Source organism: Apteryx mantelli, chromosome 34 (assembly GCF_036417845.1).
Source record: "Apteryx mantelli isolate bAptMan1 chromosome 34, bAptMan1.hap1, whole genome shotgun sequence".
NCBI classification, from domain to species: Eukaryota; Metazoa; Chordata; class Aves; order Apterygiformes; family Apterygidae; genus Apteryx; species Apteryx mantelli.
Window position 1 is genome coordinate 1,664,555 of NC_090011.1, and position 17,535 is coordinate 1,682,089.

Consider the following 17,535-nt stretch of genomic DNA (forward strand, 5'->3'; position numbering starts at 1 on the left):
GGGATGGCTCAGACACTTTCCAGGTGGATGAGGTCTTTCTTCCCCTTACCCTGGACATGCAGGCGTTGCATGGGGCTGAGCTGGGATCGGGTCACTTCGTTCATGCTGTCTCGGATCTCATACACACAAGAGTAGTTGCCGGAGCTGGCCATGGACACACTCTCGTAGTGGTTGTAGATGATGGTTTTTTCACCTTTCATGGCGCTCACCTCCTGCCCGTCGCGGCAGAAGATGACGCGGGTAACGGGGCTGCTGATGACCACCGTGCACTGGAGCAGCACAGTTTCACCCAGCCGGGCTGCTGTGGGTCTCAGGAAGATGCTGGGGGCTGGGAGATCACCTGGGGATGGAGCATAACAAGTGGAGGAAGGGAGGGAGAGAGAAGTCTGTCCATGCAGCAGAGGATGGATGCCGGGGTGGGGGTGTCTATGCCCTGTCCCCACTTGAGACTGCTGCTGCAAGGCAGCAGGGATGCCAGGGAAGAGTATTTTCTTCCACCTGCAGATTTCATCCCTCTTCCACACTGCTCTGAAGGGTAGGGAGAGGCTGTTGATGGGCAGAGGGGTTTGGAGATGGGGTTTGAGTAGCCAGCGCCAACACTGCCGGGTCTCAGAGAGAGGGGCAGAGCCCGGTGCAGGACTGCGTTTCAAAGGAGACCACTTGTCCAGCCTGTGTGTTGGTTGACTTGGTGCAAAGAGACCTAAACAGAGAGGAGCCCCACAAAGCACAGGATTGGTGGGGAAGCCCTAAGCCTCCCAGGGAGGGGAGAGTGAGCTGGGCAGAATGGGGACAGACAGACAGACAGACAGACAGACTGACCTGGAGCTTCACAGAGTTTCTGGCTGACAGCTTGCCAAGCTGGGGAAAGCAAAGAGAAAGGAGTTTAGCGCTGAGTTAGACCTTTCTCGGTGTGTCCAAGAATGACAAATGACGCCTCTCTTCCCCACTGCTAGATATGCTCCCACTGACAGTTCCCCTGGCATAGGCAGGCCAGCTCTGACCATCCCATTCCCCTTCCCTGCAATGGGGAGAGGATCTGGTATGGGCCAGCCTTGGAGCCGGGGAGCTTCAGGGCTGAAGATCCTCGTATGAATGCTTTCTTTGCTGTGCACAGAGGGAAGGTTTCTATCACAGGCATGTCCCTGATCACTTACAGCTTAGCCAACGCCTCTCAGCTGTTCAACCACTGCACTCCCCCCAACCCTCTGCAGGGTAAACTTCTGCAATTTTGATCTTGTGCACTGAGCTCAGACATCCCAGCATCCTTTCCATGTGCCATGGCTGCCCTAGAGCCCCTTCCATACCCCAGGTGTGGATTTGCTCTGAAATTTGTCATCCAGCTGGAGAAAAAAGAGGGAAGCCAACCCCTGCATGAGCATGCTGGTTTTCGTGGAGAAACTGCGAGGGCTGGCCCTTACACCAGATGGTCGAGGCTGCTCTCAGTGGTATTTTCGCCACCCTCCCACAGACCAGCCAGGCACAGAGACTCACCGTGGAGCAGGAGGCCCAGAGACAGGACCATGGGGCCGGGGAGCGGCGCCCCAATGCTGCAGCACTGCCGGGGCTGCATCGATGCTCTGCAACCAAGGAGCGGCTCCAGTTCCTCCCCAACCTGACCCGTCCCCTCCTCCTCTCTGATGCTTCTCACCACTCCTCGTTTCCTCTCTAGCATGCCCCAGCCACGGCATCTCTATTTAAGGCTGGAGTCTGAGACCAGACAGACGCTGCTGGAGACAAACCAGGACAGGCGCTATAGGTGGGGGTGGAGGAGAAGATGTTCACTGAACCCACCACATCAAATGCGGCCTTGATTTTTGTCAGGGACCCGCACCCCAGGCCAGCAGGCTCAGGCAGCTCTGTGTCATGTCTGTGTGGCTCCACAGCAGCTCAGACAACTGCACGATACTGCACTTTTTCAAAAATGTGGAAGCAGACTTCCAGCTGGGAGCTGTTTGCAAAGACAACATTTCATCCGCATGTGGGTGAGGTTGGCATTTCTGCCCTCACCAACAGTTTCTGCAGAGTTCCTGGCGGGAAAATGTCACCTGCCACGTTAATGAATGATGAACCCCAGGAGCTTTCACTTTCCCTGGGGCAGGGTTCAGCAGGGTGTGGTCCAATTTCCCCCTTGCCTTTCTCCCACCTTTCCTTCTCCCCGGGCGCTCAGTGTGGAGCTGGGACCCGGCCAGATGACTGTTTGCATGGGCTTCCACTAACCCCAGGGATGTGCTGAGCACTCCAGGTAGGTCCTTCTCCACCACCCCTCCCCCGGCACTGGCATCCCAGAGGCTGCCCACACACAGCAGCCCCCACATTTTGGGCTATTCCACCCACCTCCATCCCCAGCCTAGGATGCTCTCCTCATCCAATATCCCTTTCCCAGCATGATGTAGATGGAGGGGACATGAGAAGGGAAGGACTGCGAGGTATGCAGTGACTCAGTGCTTCCTTCAAATGCACTAGTTTGTGCTGCACTTCCCACCGGCTCCCATACCTGACCATTTCTTGCTCACCTCAGGAGCTTTCTTTGCCCATCCTTGCACAGTCTGTCCATTTGCTTTTCTTTCCCTATATTTCCACACCCCAAACTTGACTCCCTTTGCTCCATGTCTGTCCTGGACCCAGCACAGTCCTCATGATCCCCTCCCACGTCAAGACCTTAATTGCACAGTGATACAGATGCCGTGCAAGGACCTTTCTCTCCGAGCTTTTACAACGCTGGTAGAGGAACAAAGACAGACCTTCGTTAGCTTCTTGCTGTGAGCAAGGCTGTCACAAGGATCTCTTTGCCATGCCTGGGGTTAATAATGGAGGGGCTCAGAGAGCAGGGTGCATGTGTTTCTCCCGCCACGGAGGCTCTCCGGTCCAAGCAGATGTTCCCACCTTCCCTTGTTGCTGTACAGGACAGACCCTGACCCATACTGGGAGTCTCCCTGGGTCAGTGATTGCCACCACACAGGCTCATGCATACACTGCTGTAGTGCCCAGGGTCAGTGTGGAGGTGAGGGGTAAAAATGAAGTGTACTTTTAAACCTATAGATTTCTTGTGCTTTGCATTTCCCAGTGGTTTTAGTGTGCTGAGTGTCTCTATTTGGAAAGGGCAGATGGTTTATATTTAAGGAGGAAAAGAAATGGGCATTGAAACCCCACCTGTATCAGCTTCGAAAAACTCCAGAGAATTCTTTTTTTTCCTTGGCAAAGGGTTCCTGGTCATTCCAGCCTGGCCAGGCCCTGAAGGGGCTCCGCTCCCTGCCAGGCAGATCCCTGTCTGGACACCTCCTTCCCTCCTTCTCTTGGACATGGACCTGCCCGGCGGGACGAAGGCAACCATCTATTTGCACTGGTGCTGGGTGGGGACAGGCAATCGCAGTGAATGCTGACACGGATCAGAGTCCACATCCTTGAATGCAAGAAAGCAAGGCTGACTTTTTCAACTTGCAACCCAAAACACCTCCGGTCTCTTATCATTCTCCTCCAACAGATGAGGTTAGTGTCCTGGGAGGGAGCCTCTTTTCTTTCCAGGCACCTCTTTTCCTATGTGATCTCAGCAAACAATAAAACATCCGTGGCTCAACCCTTTGGGTGTAGACTGGGCCAGCATCCCTAGTACTTTCCTCTACTCTAAGAGCACACACGCTATGGGCAAGAGACTGAAGCCATGGCAGTTAATTTCAACATGCTTTCCCAAAGCTCAGGGCTAATGAGGGAGGTCTCTCTGTCCTCCTGGCCTTTCAAGGGCTGTGATAAACCCCCCGCAGAAGCCCCCAGCTCAGCCCCACACTGACTCTTGCAGCCAAGAGATGCTTTCCAGCTGCAGCATCCCTAATGTATCTGCGAGGGGGTTTACTGAGCATCCAGAGAGGCGGGATGGTGCAGGTGATGGGATCTCATGCCTCTTTGCAAGATGGTGTCATCCTAGTTTGGCTCTGTGCCTCAAGCCTGCTGCGTCCGCCAGATGTGCGACCGTTGCATGTCCCCAGAGCATCTCCCATCCCTTCTTTCTCTCTGCAGGTCTCTGCCCAGAGCCCCTGAGATGATGCATCAATGGCTTTGCATGGTCCTCTTCTGGGCAGTATGTCCCAGTTGCGGTAAGGCCCTTCATCTGATCCTCACCTAGATACCCCCCGTAACATGGGGTGCATGGTCTTCCAGGGATGCCAGGTTGTTTCTGTTCACCCAAGCCAGGATCCTGTCTCACTCATGTTAATCCTGTTGTTTTTTCCAGGCGGAGTCTCCCTCTCCAGTTCCCGGCAGCCAGTCGTGGGGGTGTTTGGCCAGGACATCATCTTGCCCTGCCAGTTGTCACCCCCTGTCCGCCTACGTGACATGGAGCTGCTCTGGAGGAAATACGAACCCGAATATATAATTATACACAGCTACAAGGACAGAGGAAAGCAGGAGCCGCAAGGGAGAGACTACAAGGACCGGACGGAGGTGTTCCCCGATGAGTTCATCAGGGGAAACCTCTCTCTGAAGCTGAAGAGTCTGAGGGTGAGGGAAGCTGGAAATTATCAGTGTATTGTGAAAAGTGCAGAAGGAAACCACGAGGCCCTCACTGAGCTCCAGATTGAAGGTGAGATGCAGTTGTGGGCACTCCAGGGTCTTCTCGAGCAGCGGGCATTGCATTGCCTACATAAGTGCGGGAAGGTAGCTGCAGGTAGAGGATCCAGGCCTCCATAGGAATGCATGACTTGCACAACTCGGAGTTCTCATTGACCCCCCAGAAAAAAGGTTGCAAGACTCAACACCTGAATAAGTGAAAAGGAGAAAAGTGGTCTGGGATGGGAGAGGCAACTCTGGCCAGGAGGGAAACCTTCACCATCAATCCTGCTCCATTGCTAAGAGAATATTCCAGCAGCAGCCAAAAAAGGAGGGAAACTACAAGGTGGGATAGGGGTGTCCTCAGCCCAGGCACCACATTATCTGCACCCACTTTCCTCTTCCTGCAGCTACTGCACCCGTGCGCATTTCTGTGATGGGGCCCGAGGGGTCAGGGCTGGGGCTGTCCTGCAAATCCACCGGATGGTTCCCCGAGCCCACGGTCCGCTGGGTCACGCAGGACGGGCAGGCCCTGGCAATGGAGCCAGTGACCACCATCACACAGGACCAGCAGCAGCTCTACACCGTGGAGAGCCACATCACTGTCCCTGGAGGAAAGGATGCTGGTGAGATATGGTGCACTGTGCAAAACAGCCTGACGGGCACCAAGCAGCACTCAGCCATTGAGCTTGGAGGTGAGTCCCAACTTGCAGAAACGCAGCCAAGTGCAAGGCAGCAATAAACCCCAGCTCCTGTAGAGAATGGAGTGCGAGGACACCAAAAAGTGGCTTCCTGAGCGGGTTTTCACTAATTAGCATGATCTCCACAGGGCACTAATATCAGCATGCTCTCTCTCTCTCACTGTGCATGTCCAAACCCCTCTCTGTCAGGTCTGACTTGGAGGAAATCTTGCAAAAAGACAACTTTTCTGGAAGGTTGCAAAAAGATGATTTCCCCCTTATCTGTCCTTTGCAAAAGCGGAGAACTGAGGCATGCAGGATGCCACATGCCAGCTGGACGGGATGGGCAATTTGGGTAGCCCAGGCTGCTGGTTGCAGGTAGCAGGAGGGATTTGGGCAGGGAGTCACTGCAATATCATTGATTTCCACAATTTCTCTCGGCAATGCCAGGAGACGTCTTCCCTCACACATCTCCCTGGCTGCCCGCCTTCTGTGTGCTGCTCGTGTTGTTCCTCCTGGCCCTTGCAGCTGGAGCATTTGTTGCTCACCGAGGTAAGAGGGAGGAAGGGTTTCAGGCTGCGTTTTATTCTTCAGGTACTGCTGGCTTCATGATCGTGGGGAGCTGCGGGGGCAGGTCTGTGCCTGGCCAGAGCTTGCATGGCTGTTGGCCATGGGGAGCATTTCCCCACATGTGGTGTGGGGCCTGATGGCCACAGGCTGTCTCATGGTGGAGGGAGTGGGGACACCACACATCAACAAGGCAGTGCCCACTGTGGGGGACCCTGGGCGTCTTCTTGGCATGATCTGCCACCTCAGGGGTGAGGGGAGGCTGTCCCAGTTTGGCCAGTCCTAAAATGTCTCCGGAGTTTGGCCCCGTGCCCTGTCCCATCCCATGGGACACACCAGGTGCCCACCAAGAGCCCAGCTTGGTGGTCCCTGGTCAGGGTGGTGGCAGCATCCTGCCTGCTGGATGCAGGGCTGAGTCCTGAAGGAGTGACCTGCTACTGCAAGCTTTGTGCCATCTGATGGGACATCTCTTGCTCCTCTGCAGCCAAGGGGAAGGCAGCTGGCAGGAAAGTGGAGCAGGAGGCAGCTCTCCTGGACAAGGGTAGGTGTCCTGTGCCTCCCACCATGCCTCGTACCTCCTCGTGCTCCATGTGAGGCCAGCAGTGCCAGTGCCATGCGGGGAGCTGGGCTGCGTCTGCCCAGCGCCCTCGCTGCGGAATGGGTGATCACACTGGGGGGCGGCATGGCCAGCGAGGGTGCCACGAGCCCCTCTGCACCATGGGCAGGGTCTGGCCACGGAGCGACCCTGGGGATGTGCTCCATCACCTCCAGCCACACTGGGCTCTGCTGGGGATTACCCCAAGGCATTGGGGGCACCTCTGGCCCCATGTGGGGCAGGCTGTGGGGTGCCTGCACAGCCCTTGCAAGGCATGCGTGTGGCACCTGTCCCAGGGGCTCTGCTCTACAGACAACACCTCTTCTTCCTCTTGCAGATGCGCTGCTGAAGATCATGGAAGCAGGTACTGGGAGTGCCCCTGGGTGCTGGTGGGTCTGCTCCTCCTCGGGGAGAGATGCAACTGCCCCCCTGGCTATGCCAGCTCTCAGGGACAGAGTCAGGGCAATGCCCAGCTCGGGTCCCCACCTGAGAAGAGAAGCACCTTGGTGCCCGATGTGCTGCCCCACCAGGGCAGCAGCCCTGGCTTGTGGCCATGCCCCTCATACCTCCTTCTCTTCCCTTCCAGAGAACACGGATCTTCGCAAGTGGAAAGGTGAGCTCTGCAGAGAAGGAAAAGGGGAGCTGCCAAAAAAGCATGGGGTGGGATCCCGCTGAACCCCCAGCAAGGCTGAGCACCTCCTGCAGGCTCCCATGGGAGGAGGTTGACCAGGGATCAGCCTCCAGAGAGGAGGCTCATGCACGACACCACACAGAGCGCCAGGCACTTTTGCAGCTTGTCCACTCTGCCCCTGCCATCTGCCCCACGGCACAGCACCTGTAGCACTCACCAAGGGAGACAGCAAGGAGGGGAGTGAGGCTTCTTTCCCAGAGCCCTCATGCAAGATGAGTAGTCCTCACTCAGCACAGCCTCCCAGGACTGCCAGAGCAGGCCTCAGCAGCTTGGGACGAGGGCCAGAGGGCCCCAGGCAGCTCAGGGCTGGGCACAGTGTCCCCACGGTGAAAAGCCATCCTGGACCAAGGTGAAGGACAGATTGGGGGGAGCTCCTGGCTGTGGTGCAGAGTGCATGGGGAGTCTAGTGGCTCCAGGTCCCCTCCAAGCTGTTGCCACAGCTCAAGACTGGCTGGAACCAGGGGCAGCCAGGTGGGGATGTACCTGGAGAGGTCCAAGAGGCATCGGGTGGCATCCGTGGGGTGCAGGAGGGCTGCAGGCAGCACAGGCAAGGGGTCTTCTGCCAGCATGCCTCAGGGAGAGGTGGGCAGTGCCCACAGGGCTGCCAGGAGGGATTGCAGGTGCTAAAGACCCTCTTTTCATTTCAGAGACAGCCACCCAAGAGCTGGGTAAGAGCCGATGCTTTGTGGCCTTCTCCAAGGAGTCTCCTGCACCCATTCGTGCACATCCAACCCCAGCGCTGTTTCCTACCTCCTGCCCAACCCCTTGGCTGTGGCTGGGTGTTGACTGTCACCCAGGAGGTGCCCGGGTACCCGCAGACCCAGAGAGGGGCCTGGCCCTGGCTATGTAGGGCATTTCCTGTCATCCCCTGCCCCACAAAATCCATCCCAGAGCTTCCCGGACTGGGGCCCCTGCACCCCCACCCTCACAGCCCCTCTCCTAACAGTGCCCACCCTTTTCCCTTGCAGCTTTCCGAAGGGCACGGAGCTACCAGGGTGAGTGCTGGGTCTGGTGGGATCTGCGTAGGCTGCAGCCCCCCAGGAGCAGGGTGGGTGGAGGGTGCTTGTGGTGCCAAGTCTGGATCATGCCAGAAGCTTGGATCTGTGTGGGGATGCTTGGCTGGGATCAGCATAGCATGACCCGGCGGGTGGCACGAGGCCACCAGGTCTCTGCCCACTCTCCATCCCCCAGGGCATGTGGGCAGGATGAAGCCGGGGTCTGCCCTTCCCTCTGGGGCTGGTCGACCCCAGCATGCCCCACAGATGACAGCGCTGTCCTGCTCTCTCCACAGTGGCCGTCACCCTCGACCCAAGCCACCAGCACCCTGAATTCATCGTGTTGGAGCATGGCCAATGCATCCAGTGCCAGCCCTCCTCACTGGGGCCAGCTCCCCACATTGCCGTGGGGCACCAGGGGTTTTCATCCCAGAGGGCTTACTGGGAGGTGGAGGTGGGGGATGGGGAGGACTGGGAGCTGGGGGTGCTGAGCGAGAGCACCAGGGCCCAGGTGAGACGAGGGGAGGTGGAGGAACGCCCCAAGGAGGGCTTCTGGGCCCTGGGGAGAGCGGGTGGATGGTACCACCCCCTCGAGGCTGACACACTGCTGCAGAGCCAGGAGAAGGCAGTCGTCATCGGGGTGTATCTGGATGGAGAAGCGGGGAAACTCATGTTTTATAATGTTGCCCAAATGGCCCTGATTGTGGACATCCCCGTGCCTGACTCGGAGATGCTCTACCCATTCCTCAGCCCTGGCCCTGCCATGGGGGGTGCCGCTGGGGATCCCCTCCGCATCTGCCCCCCCAGCGACTGGGATTTCCCACAGCAATTAGTGCTGAAGAGATCTGCCAAAGATGCCCAGAGCAAGGACACTACTGAGCATCGTGACCACGCTGCCCAGGAAGGGCAGGGAAACGATTTGGGACCGTCTTCAGCAAGTCCAACCCCCATCACCTCCTGCTCCAGCGACTGAGAGCTGCAGGAGTCCCAACAGCCACATCCAGACCCATCCCAAAGGCCTGGGGAGCTTCGGGGTCCCCCCAATGGAGACAAAGCTGGGACCGCAGCAGAAACCACCGAGGAGAAAAGCTCCTCGCACCCCACCTGGTGCTCAGAGCCAGAGAGCAAAGCCCAGGCAGGGCCTCAGTAGCATTGCTCCTGGGGCCAAGACAGGCTGGCCACCCCCGCAGAGCCAGCCCCGGCTGCTGGTGAGGCCAGGTGTCTTTGGGACAAGGGACATCCCTCCCCATGTGGGGAGATAAATGCAGTGGGGAGGGGGGGCAGCGGGTGGACAGGGCTGCTGGCGAGGGGATGTGCAGTGCCCAGGACTAAATCTGGGGTGCCCCACACCCATTTGCAAGCTTTTGAGTAGGAAAGTTTGAAAGCTTCTTTCCACTTGCAATTCCCAAATACAGCAATCCTTTCTGCACCTTCCTATGCCTCTTGTGTCTCACTGAACCTCTCCCCACAGCTCCTGTCAGGAGTTTTCCTGCACGTCTCCCCAGGTCTGCGTGCATGAGGCTGTATGTCCCTGTGCCCACAGCAGCTCCGCACACCACGTGCTCCATGTGCAGAGCCCTGTCCACCTGACTTAGTTTAGTGGGTGCTACAAACACATCTTGGAGCATGCCACAGGCACAGGCTGAGGGTCGGGGTGTCGTGCAGACCTGCAGGTTTCCCAGGATGATCCTTTATCCATGTGGCCAGCAACGCTTCTGTCATGAGCTCACGGGGAGATGGTCGCCCCATTCTCCCAAGGGGAAATCCAGCACTGCCCCTGCATGTCCCCAGGGCTCTTCCCTCCCCTCACGGCCTTGCAGTGGAGCAGGGCCTCATTCCAGCACCCGCCTGCACTGGGACAAACCCCAGTGTGCCACTTCAGCAGGTTTGGGGCAAGGGCCTCACCCTGACCCCCGTCCCTCACCAGCCCCAGCCCGATACGGGTGCAGACGATGCCACAGGCAGGAGGGAGGGTGGCTGCAGCCTGGGAAGGGGAAGCAGGAGAGCAGAGGGAAAGCAGAGACTTTGCCTGCACTAATAGCAGCTGATGCTATTTCGAGCCAACCCTGCACCTCCACCTTGTCTGTCCAGGCCTCACGTTTTGCTGTCTCTGGCCTCGTCGCCGCAGCTCTGGATAGGATTTAGAAACCCCTTACTGCTTTCTCACACCCCTTAGCCTTTTGGCTGCAACTTCCACCACAGCCCTTGCTTGCTGTATGGATAAAGCATCATCCTGGGAAACCTGCAGGTCTGCACAACACCCCGACCCTCAGCCTGTGCCTGTGGCATGCTCTAAATGTGTTTGTAGCACCCACTAAACTAAGTCAGGTGGACAGGGCTCTGCACATGGAGCACGTGGTGCACGGGACTGCTGTGGGCACAGGGACATACAGCCTCATGCACGCAGACCTGGGGAGACGTGCAGGAAAACTCCTGACAGGAGCTGTGGGGAGAGGTTCAGTGAGACACAAGAGGCATAGGAAGGTGCAGAAAGGATTGCTGTATTTGGGAATTGCAAGTGGAAAGAAGCTTTCAAACTTTCCTACTCAAAAGCTTGCAAATGGGTGTGGGGCACCCCAGATTTAGTCCTGGGCACTGCACATCCCCTCGCCAGCAGCCCTGTCCACCCGCTGCCCCCCCTCCCCACTGCATTTATCTCCCCACATGGAGAGGGATGTCCCTTGTCCCAAAGCCACCTGGCCTCACCAGCAGCCGGGCCTGGCTCTGCGGGGGTGGCCAGCCTGTCTTGACACCAGGAGCAATGCTACTGAGGTCATGCCTAGGCTTTCTGCTCTGGCTCTGAGCACCAGGTGGGGTGCGAGGAGCTTTTCTCCTCAGTGGTTTCTGCTGCGGTCCCAGCTTTGTCTCCATTGGGGGGACCCCGAAGCTCCCCAGGCCTTTGGGATGGGTCTGGATGTGGCTGTTGGGACTCCTGCAGCTCTCAGTTGCTGGAGCAGGAGGTGATGGGGGTTGGACTTGCTGAAGACGGTCCCAAATCGTTTCCCTGCCCTTCCTGGGCAGCGTGGTCACGATGCTCTGTAGTATCCTTGCTCTGGGCATCTTTGGCAGATCTCTTCAGCACTAATTGCTGTGGGAAATCCCAGTCTCTGGGGGGGCAGATGCGGAGGGGATCCCCAGCGGCTCCCCCCATGGCGGGGCCAGGGCTGAGGAAGGGGTAGAGCATCTCCGAGTCAGGCACGGGGATGTCCACAATCAGGGCCATTTGGGCAACATTATAAAACATGAGTTTCCCCGCTTCTCCATCCAGATACACCCCGATGACGACTGCCTTCTCCTGGCTCTGCAGCAGTGTGTCGGCCTCGAGGGGGTGGTACCGTCCACCCGCTCTCCCCAGGGCCCAGAAGCCCTCCTTGGGTCGTTCCTCCACCTCCCCTCGTCTCACCCGGGCCCTGGTGCTCTCGCTCAGCACCCCCAACTCCCAGTCCTCCCCATCCCCCACCTCCACCTCCCAGTAAGCCCTCTGGGATGAAAACCCCTGGTGCCCCACGGCAATGCAGGGGGCTGGCCCCAGTGAGGAGGGCCGGCACTGGACGCATTGGCCTTGCTCTGACACGATGAGCTCAGGGTGCTGATGGCTTGGGTCGAGGGTGATGGCCACTGTGGAGAGAGTAGGACAGTGCTGTCATCCGTGGGGCGTGCTGGGATCCACCAGCCCCGGAGGGAAGGGCAGACCCCAGCTTTGTGCTGCTCACGTGCCCCGGGTGATGGAGAGTGGGCAGAGACCTGATGGCCTCGTGCCACTGACAGGGTCATGCTATGCTGATCTCAGTCAAGCATCCCTGCACAGCTCCGAGCGCGGGGAGACAGACACAAGCTGCCAGCGTGACCCAGATTTGGCACCACAAGCACCTTCCACCCACCCCTCTCCCAGGAGATGCCACCCCCTGCAGCTCCCACCAGAGCCAGCACTCACCCTGGTAGCTCCGCGCCCTTCGGAAAGCTGTAAAGGAAAAGGTGTGTGAATGGTTAGGAGAGGGGCTGTGAGGGTAGGGGTGCAGGGGCCCTAGTTCGGGAAGCTCTGGGATGGCTTTTGTGGGGCAGGGGATGACAGGAAATGCCCCATGTTGCCAGGGCCAGGCCCCTCCCTGGGACTGTGGGTACCCGGGCACCTCCTGGGTGATAGCCAATGCCCAGCCCTGGCCAAGGGGTCGGGCAGGAGGTGGGAGATGGTGCTGAGGTGGGGGATGTGCACAAGGGTGCAGGAGACTCCATGGAGAAGGACAGAAAGCATCAGCTCTTACCCAGCTCTTGGGTGGCTTTCTCTGAAATGAAAAGAGGGTCTTTAGCACCTGCAATCCCTCCCGGAAGCCCTGTGGGCACTGCCCACCTCTCCCTGAGGCATGCTGGCAGAAGACCCCTTGCCTGTGCTGCCTGCAGGTCTCCTGCACCCCAGGGATACCACCCGATGCCTCTTGGACCTCTCTGGGCACATTCCTGCCTGGCTGCTCCTGGTCCCTGCCAGTATTGAGCTGTGGCAACAGCTTGGAGGGGACCTGGAGCCACCAGACTCCCCATGCACTCTGCACACCACAGACAGGAACTCCCCCCAACCTGTCCTTCACATTGGTCCAGGATGGCTTTTCACCATGGGGACACTGTGCCCAGCCCTGAGCTGCCTGGGGCCCTCTGGCCCTCGTCCCAAGCTGCTGAGGCCTGCTCGGGCAATCCTGGGAGGCTGTGCTGAGTGAGGACTACTCATCTTGCACGAGGGCTCTGGGAAAGAAGCCTCACTCCCCTCCTTGCTCTCTCCCTCGGTGAGTGCTACAGGTGCTGTGCCGTGGGGCAGATGGCAGGGGCAGAGTGGACAAGCTGCAAAAGTGCCTGGAGCTCTGTGTGGTGTCGTGCATGAGCCTCCTCTCTGGAGGCTGATCCCTGGTCAACCTCCTCCCATGGGAGCCTGCAGGAGGTGCTCAGCCTTGCTGGGGGTTCAGCGGGATCCCACCCCATGCTTTTTTGGCAGCTCCCCTTTTCCTTCTCTGCAGAGCTCACCTTTACTCTTGCGAAGTTCTGTGTTCTCTGGAAGGGAAGAGAAGGAGGTATGAGGGGCCTGGCCACAAGCCAGGGCTGCTGCCCTGGTGGGGCAGCACATCGGGCACCAAGGTGCTTCTCTTCTCAGGTGGGGACCCGAGCTGGGCATTGCCCTGACCCCATCCCTGAGAGCTGGCATAGCCAGGGGGGCAGTTGCATCTCTCCCCGAGGAGGAGCAGACCCACCAGCACCCAGGGGCACTCCCAGTACCTGCTTCCATGGTCTTCAGCAGCGCATCTGCAAGAGGAAGAAGGAGGTGTTGTCTGTAGAGCAGAGCCCCTGGGACAGGTGCCACACGCATGCCTTGCAAGGGCTGTGCAGGCACCCCACAGCCTGCCCCACATGGGGCCAGAGGTGCCCCCAATGCCTTGGGGTAATCCCCAGCAGAGCCCAGTGTGGCTGGAGGTGATGGAGCACATCCCCAGGGTCGCTCCGTGGCCAGACCCTGCCCATGGTGCAGAGGGGCTCGTGGCACCCTCGCTGGCCATGCCGCCCCCCAGTGTGATCACCCATTCCGCAGCGAGGGCGCTGGGCAGACGCAGCCCAGCTCCCCGCATGGCACTGGCACTGCTGGCCTCACATGGAGCACGAGGAGGCACAAGGCATGGCGGGAGGCACAGGACACCTACCCTTGTCCAGGAGAGCCGCCTCCTGCTCCACTTTCCTGCCGGCTGCCTTCCCGTTGGCTGCAGAGGAGCAAGAGATGTCCCATCAGATGGCACAAAGCCTGCAGTAGCAGGTCACTCCTGCAGGACTCATCCCTGCATCCAGCAGGCAGGCCACCCCCCTGACCAGGGACCACCAAGCTGGGCTCTTGGTGGGCACCTGGTGTGTCCCGTGGGATGGGACAGGGCATGGGGCCAAGCTCTGGAGACATTTCAGGGTTGGCCAAACTGGGACAGCCTCCCCTCACCCCTGAGGTGGCAGATTGTGCCAAGCAGACACCCAGGGTCCACAACAGTGGGCACTGCCTTGTGATGTGTGGTGTCCCCACTCCCTCCACCATGAGACAGCCTGGGGCCATCAGGCCACACAACACATGTGGGGAAATGCTCCCTACAGCCAACAGCCATGCAACTGCTGGCCAGGCATGGACCTGCCCCCTGCACCTCCCCACGATCATGCAGCCAGCAGTACCTCAGGGGCAAAGCGCAGCCCAAGACCCTCCCTTCCCCTTACCTCGGTGAATAACAAATGCTCCAGCTGCAAGGGCCAGGAGGAACAACACGAGCAGCACACAGAAGGCGGGCAGCCAGGGAGATGCATGAGGGAAGATGTCTCCTGGCATTGCCAAGAGAAATTGTGGAAATCATTGAGATTGCAGCGACACCCTGCCCAAATCCCTCCTGCTGCCAGCAAACAGCAAACAGCAGCCTGGGCTACCCACATTGCCCATCCCGTTCAGCTGGCATGTGGCATCTGCAAGAGAAGTGTCTGTCCCCACCCCCCGCACTCCAAGAAGTCACTTTTTGGTATCCCCCGCACTCCGTTCTCTGCGGGAGATGGGGTTTATCACTGCCTCATCCTCCCTACAGCTGTGTATCTGCAACTCGAGACCCACCTCCGAGCTCAACAGCCGAGTGCTGCTCGGTGCCCGTCAGGCTGCTTTGCACGACACAGAGTATTTTGTCAGTGTCCTTTCCTCCGGGGACAGTGATGTGGCTCTCCACAGTGTAGAGCTGCTGCTGGTCCTGCGTGATGGTGGTCACCGGCTCCATTGCCAGGGCCTGCCCGTCCTGCGTGACCCAGCGGACCGTGGGCTCGGGGAACCATCCGGCGGATTTGCAGGACAGCCCCAGCCCTGACCCCTCGGGCCTCGTGACATGTAAGTAAACCAGGGCTACAGCTGCAGGGACAGACAAGGAAAATATCCTGTGGCTCAGTGGGGATGGCAGCCCTGTCCCACCCTCAGCACACCCAGGGTCCTCATCCTTCATCAGTGAGCACCTGCACCCCAGCAGCTGATCCAGAGAGCAAAGATCAAGGTGTCGGCCAAGCATGCCCTCCAGATCCCTGTCTGGGAGGCTATTAAGTGGTGCACGACTGGTCCCATTGCTGCACACATCCTGCCCTTGCCAGCATGGGCTCTGCCCTGCCTCCCAAACAAGGGGCTGATGAGCATCCTAAAAGGATGCAGCCTCTGCCAGTACCCTGCAAGGATGCAGCCTCTGCAGGCATCCCGCAAGGATGCAACCTCGATGAGAATCCTGCAGGGATGCAGCTTCCACCTCAGCCTGCCACCCATGGACCACCATCTGTGGCAAGAACACCCCATCTCGGAGGAGACCCTTGCACTTCCACAGCCCTCGCCTCACCTTCTACTTGGAGCACAGCGATGGCTTCCAAGTTTCTTTGCTGACTTCCCACAAAGCACTGGTAGCTCCCTGCATCCTCTATGCGAAGGCTCCTCAGCTTCAGAGAGACGTTCCCACGGCTGAACTCCTGGGGGAAGAGCTCGGTCCGGCCCTCATAGCCTTTGCCCGGCATCTCCTGAGCTCCTTCCCCACCATGGTGGTGGACACTGACAGTCCTGAGACCATACTTCCTCCAGCGCACCTCCAGGCTGGGCAGGGGGGCCGGTGGGGAGAGTTGGCAGGGTATCACCACATCCTGGCCCAGCTCCCCCACCACGGGCAGCAGGGAGGTGGACAGTGAGATCTCCGCTGCAACAAACAACCGCGAGAAACCATGACATGGGGGGAAGGCGGAGAGGGGGTCAAACCCTGCCAGGACACGTCGGGAAGAAGCAGGGGGAACAGGGTGGCCAAGCCAGGGCCCACACGCACAGCCCATGCACCATGCCTGGAGGCAAGGAAGGAGCTGTGCACTCTGAGTGGCAGCTGGCAAAAAAGAAGAGGTCAGGGAGAGCGAGGTGGGGAAATGCACAGGATTACCAGAGCCGGGACGTGGTGCCAGGAGGGACAGTCCCAGGCTGAGCATGCAGAGTATCCCTTGCGTCGCCAGGTCACTGCTCGGGGGAGCTGTGGAGCGGGAGCCCATGCTGCGGCTGATGAGACTGTGACATTCGGGCGATGGGGCAATATCCACTTGGAAGGGAGTTTCAGCTTCCTTCCATGCCTGCAGAGACACTCCAAAGAGCACCCGAAGCGAGGGGGCCTCGCTCTCAGCACTGGGGCACTTTCGGGGAGGAGAGCCTAAAGCACCAGCAGGCACTTAGCAGGGACCCGAGGTCTTCTCTGCGGGAGCCAGGACCCTGCTGTCTGCCCCGGCTCTGCCGGGCTCTTCACCGAAACAGCATTGCACCCAGTCTTGGACTCTGACCCTGGCACAGCACCAGGAAATACCAGCACCAACGTTTCTTGCCGGCACTTCCTTGCACATCCCAGGATCAGAGGGCAAAGGGAGCAAGAGAAGGCCAGACCCACCAGCTGGCACCAGAGGAAAGCAGAGCCAAAAAGGGCTACTTTGTCTGTCTGTTCTTTTCTAGAGCAGAAAATGGCTCAGACTGCCCTCTCAGTCTGATGCATTTGCTAGGCTGGCAAATTCCGACCATTGTCTAACCCACAAATCTTTGCCAGGAGCTCTGCCCCTTGCTGCCTGGAGCAAGGAGCTCTCACAGAGCAGCGAGGGGCCTCTGGAAATAGGGAGAGGGATGGGTGTTAACACCCGGCATGGGGACCAATGCAAGAGCCAACAGCCAGCACAGGGATCAATGCACCCCATGGTGTAAGAATCAGCACACAGCACAGGGACCAATGCATCCTGCAGTGCAAGAGCCTGCACCTGGGATATGGGCGGACACACCCCGCAGTGCAAGATCCAGCTCCCAACGCAAGGACCAATGCACCTAGATGCAGCCCCAATGTGCCCCTTCGCCAGGCTGGGACTGAGGGCCTCACCCTGACCCTGTCCCTCCCTGGCCCTGGCCTCATCTGGGAGCCACCAATGCTGCAGGCAGGAGGGAGAGAGGTTGCATGCAGCAAGGGAAGTGGGAAGGTGGCCGTGAAGGAGCGACTTTGCCTGCACCGTGGCCCTGCGCTCAGCAGGCAGCAGGCAGGAGCTGCAGTTCTCCCCATCTCCAGAGCATGACCATAACCCAAATGCTATGTATTGCTCCGATCCCAATTTCCCACTAGTGCCCTGGGAATTAGGGGATGACTGTGTCTCTGATGCTGCCCCTCAACCGCTCGAGAATGGTCTATTCAGCCCTGTCTGCACCACTAAGGGCATTTTGTGGCATCAGCAGCTCACACACCTTTTCTTGCCAGAAGGAATCCCAGCACAACCAGGAGCAGGACAGATGGGATCCTGATTCTGAGAGCAAGAGATAGGATGCTGCCTATCATGAAATGCAAATAAAAATTATCAGGAAATCAAGCAAATCTGCCTTCCAGCTTCATTTTTATTCCGCCAAGCCAAACATCGCTTCTTTGGCATGAAATGGTCTTGGTGCCATTC

The 17,535-nt window shown here is 58.7% G+C and overlaps 1 protein-coding gene across 1 annotated transcript; it reads left to right on the top strand.

The window, feature by feature from the left end:
- Nucleotides 1–4,230: 4,230 nt before the first annotated feature.
- Nucleotides 4,231–5,765, top strand: LOC136994876 (butyrophilin-like protein 8). Its single transcript, XM_067314272.1, has 2 exons — nt 4,231–4,573; nt 4,950–5,765. The coding sequence occupies exons 1-2, from the start codon at nt 4,327–4,329 to the stop codon at nt 5,279–5,281; spliced, it is 579 nt and encodes a 192-aa protein (XP_067170373.1). The 5' UTR covers nt 4,231–4,326; the 3' UTR covers nt 5,282–5,765.
- Nucleotides 5,766–17,535: the final 11,770 nt, after the last annotated feature.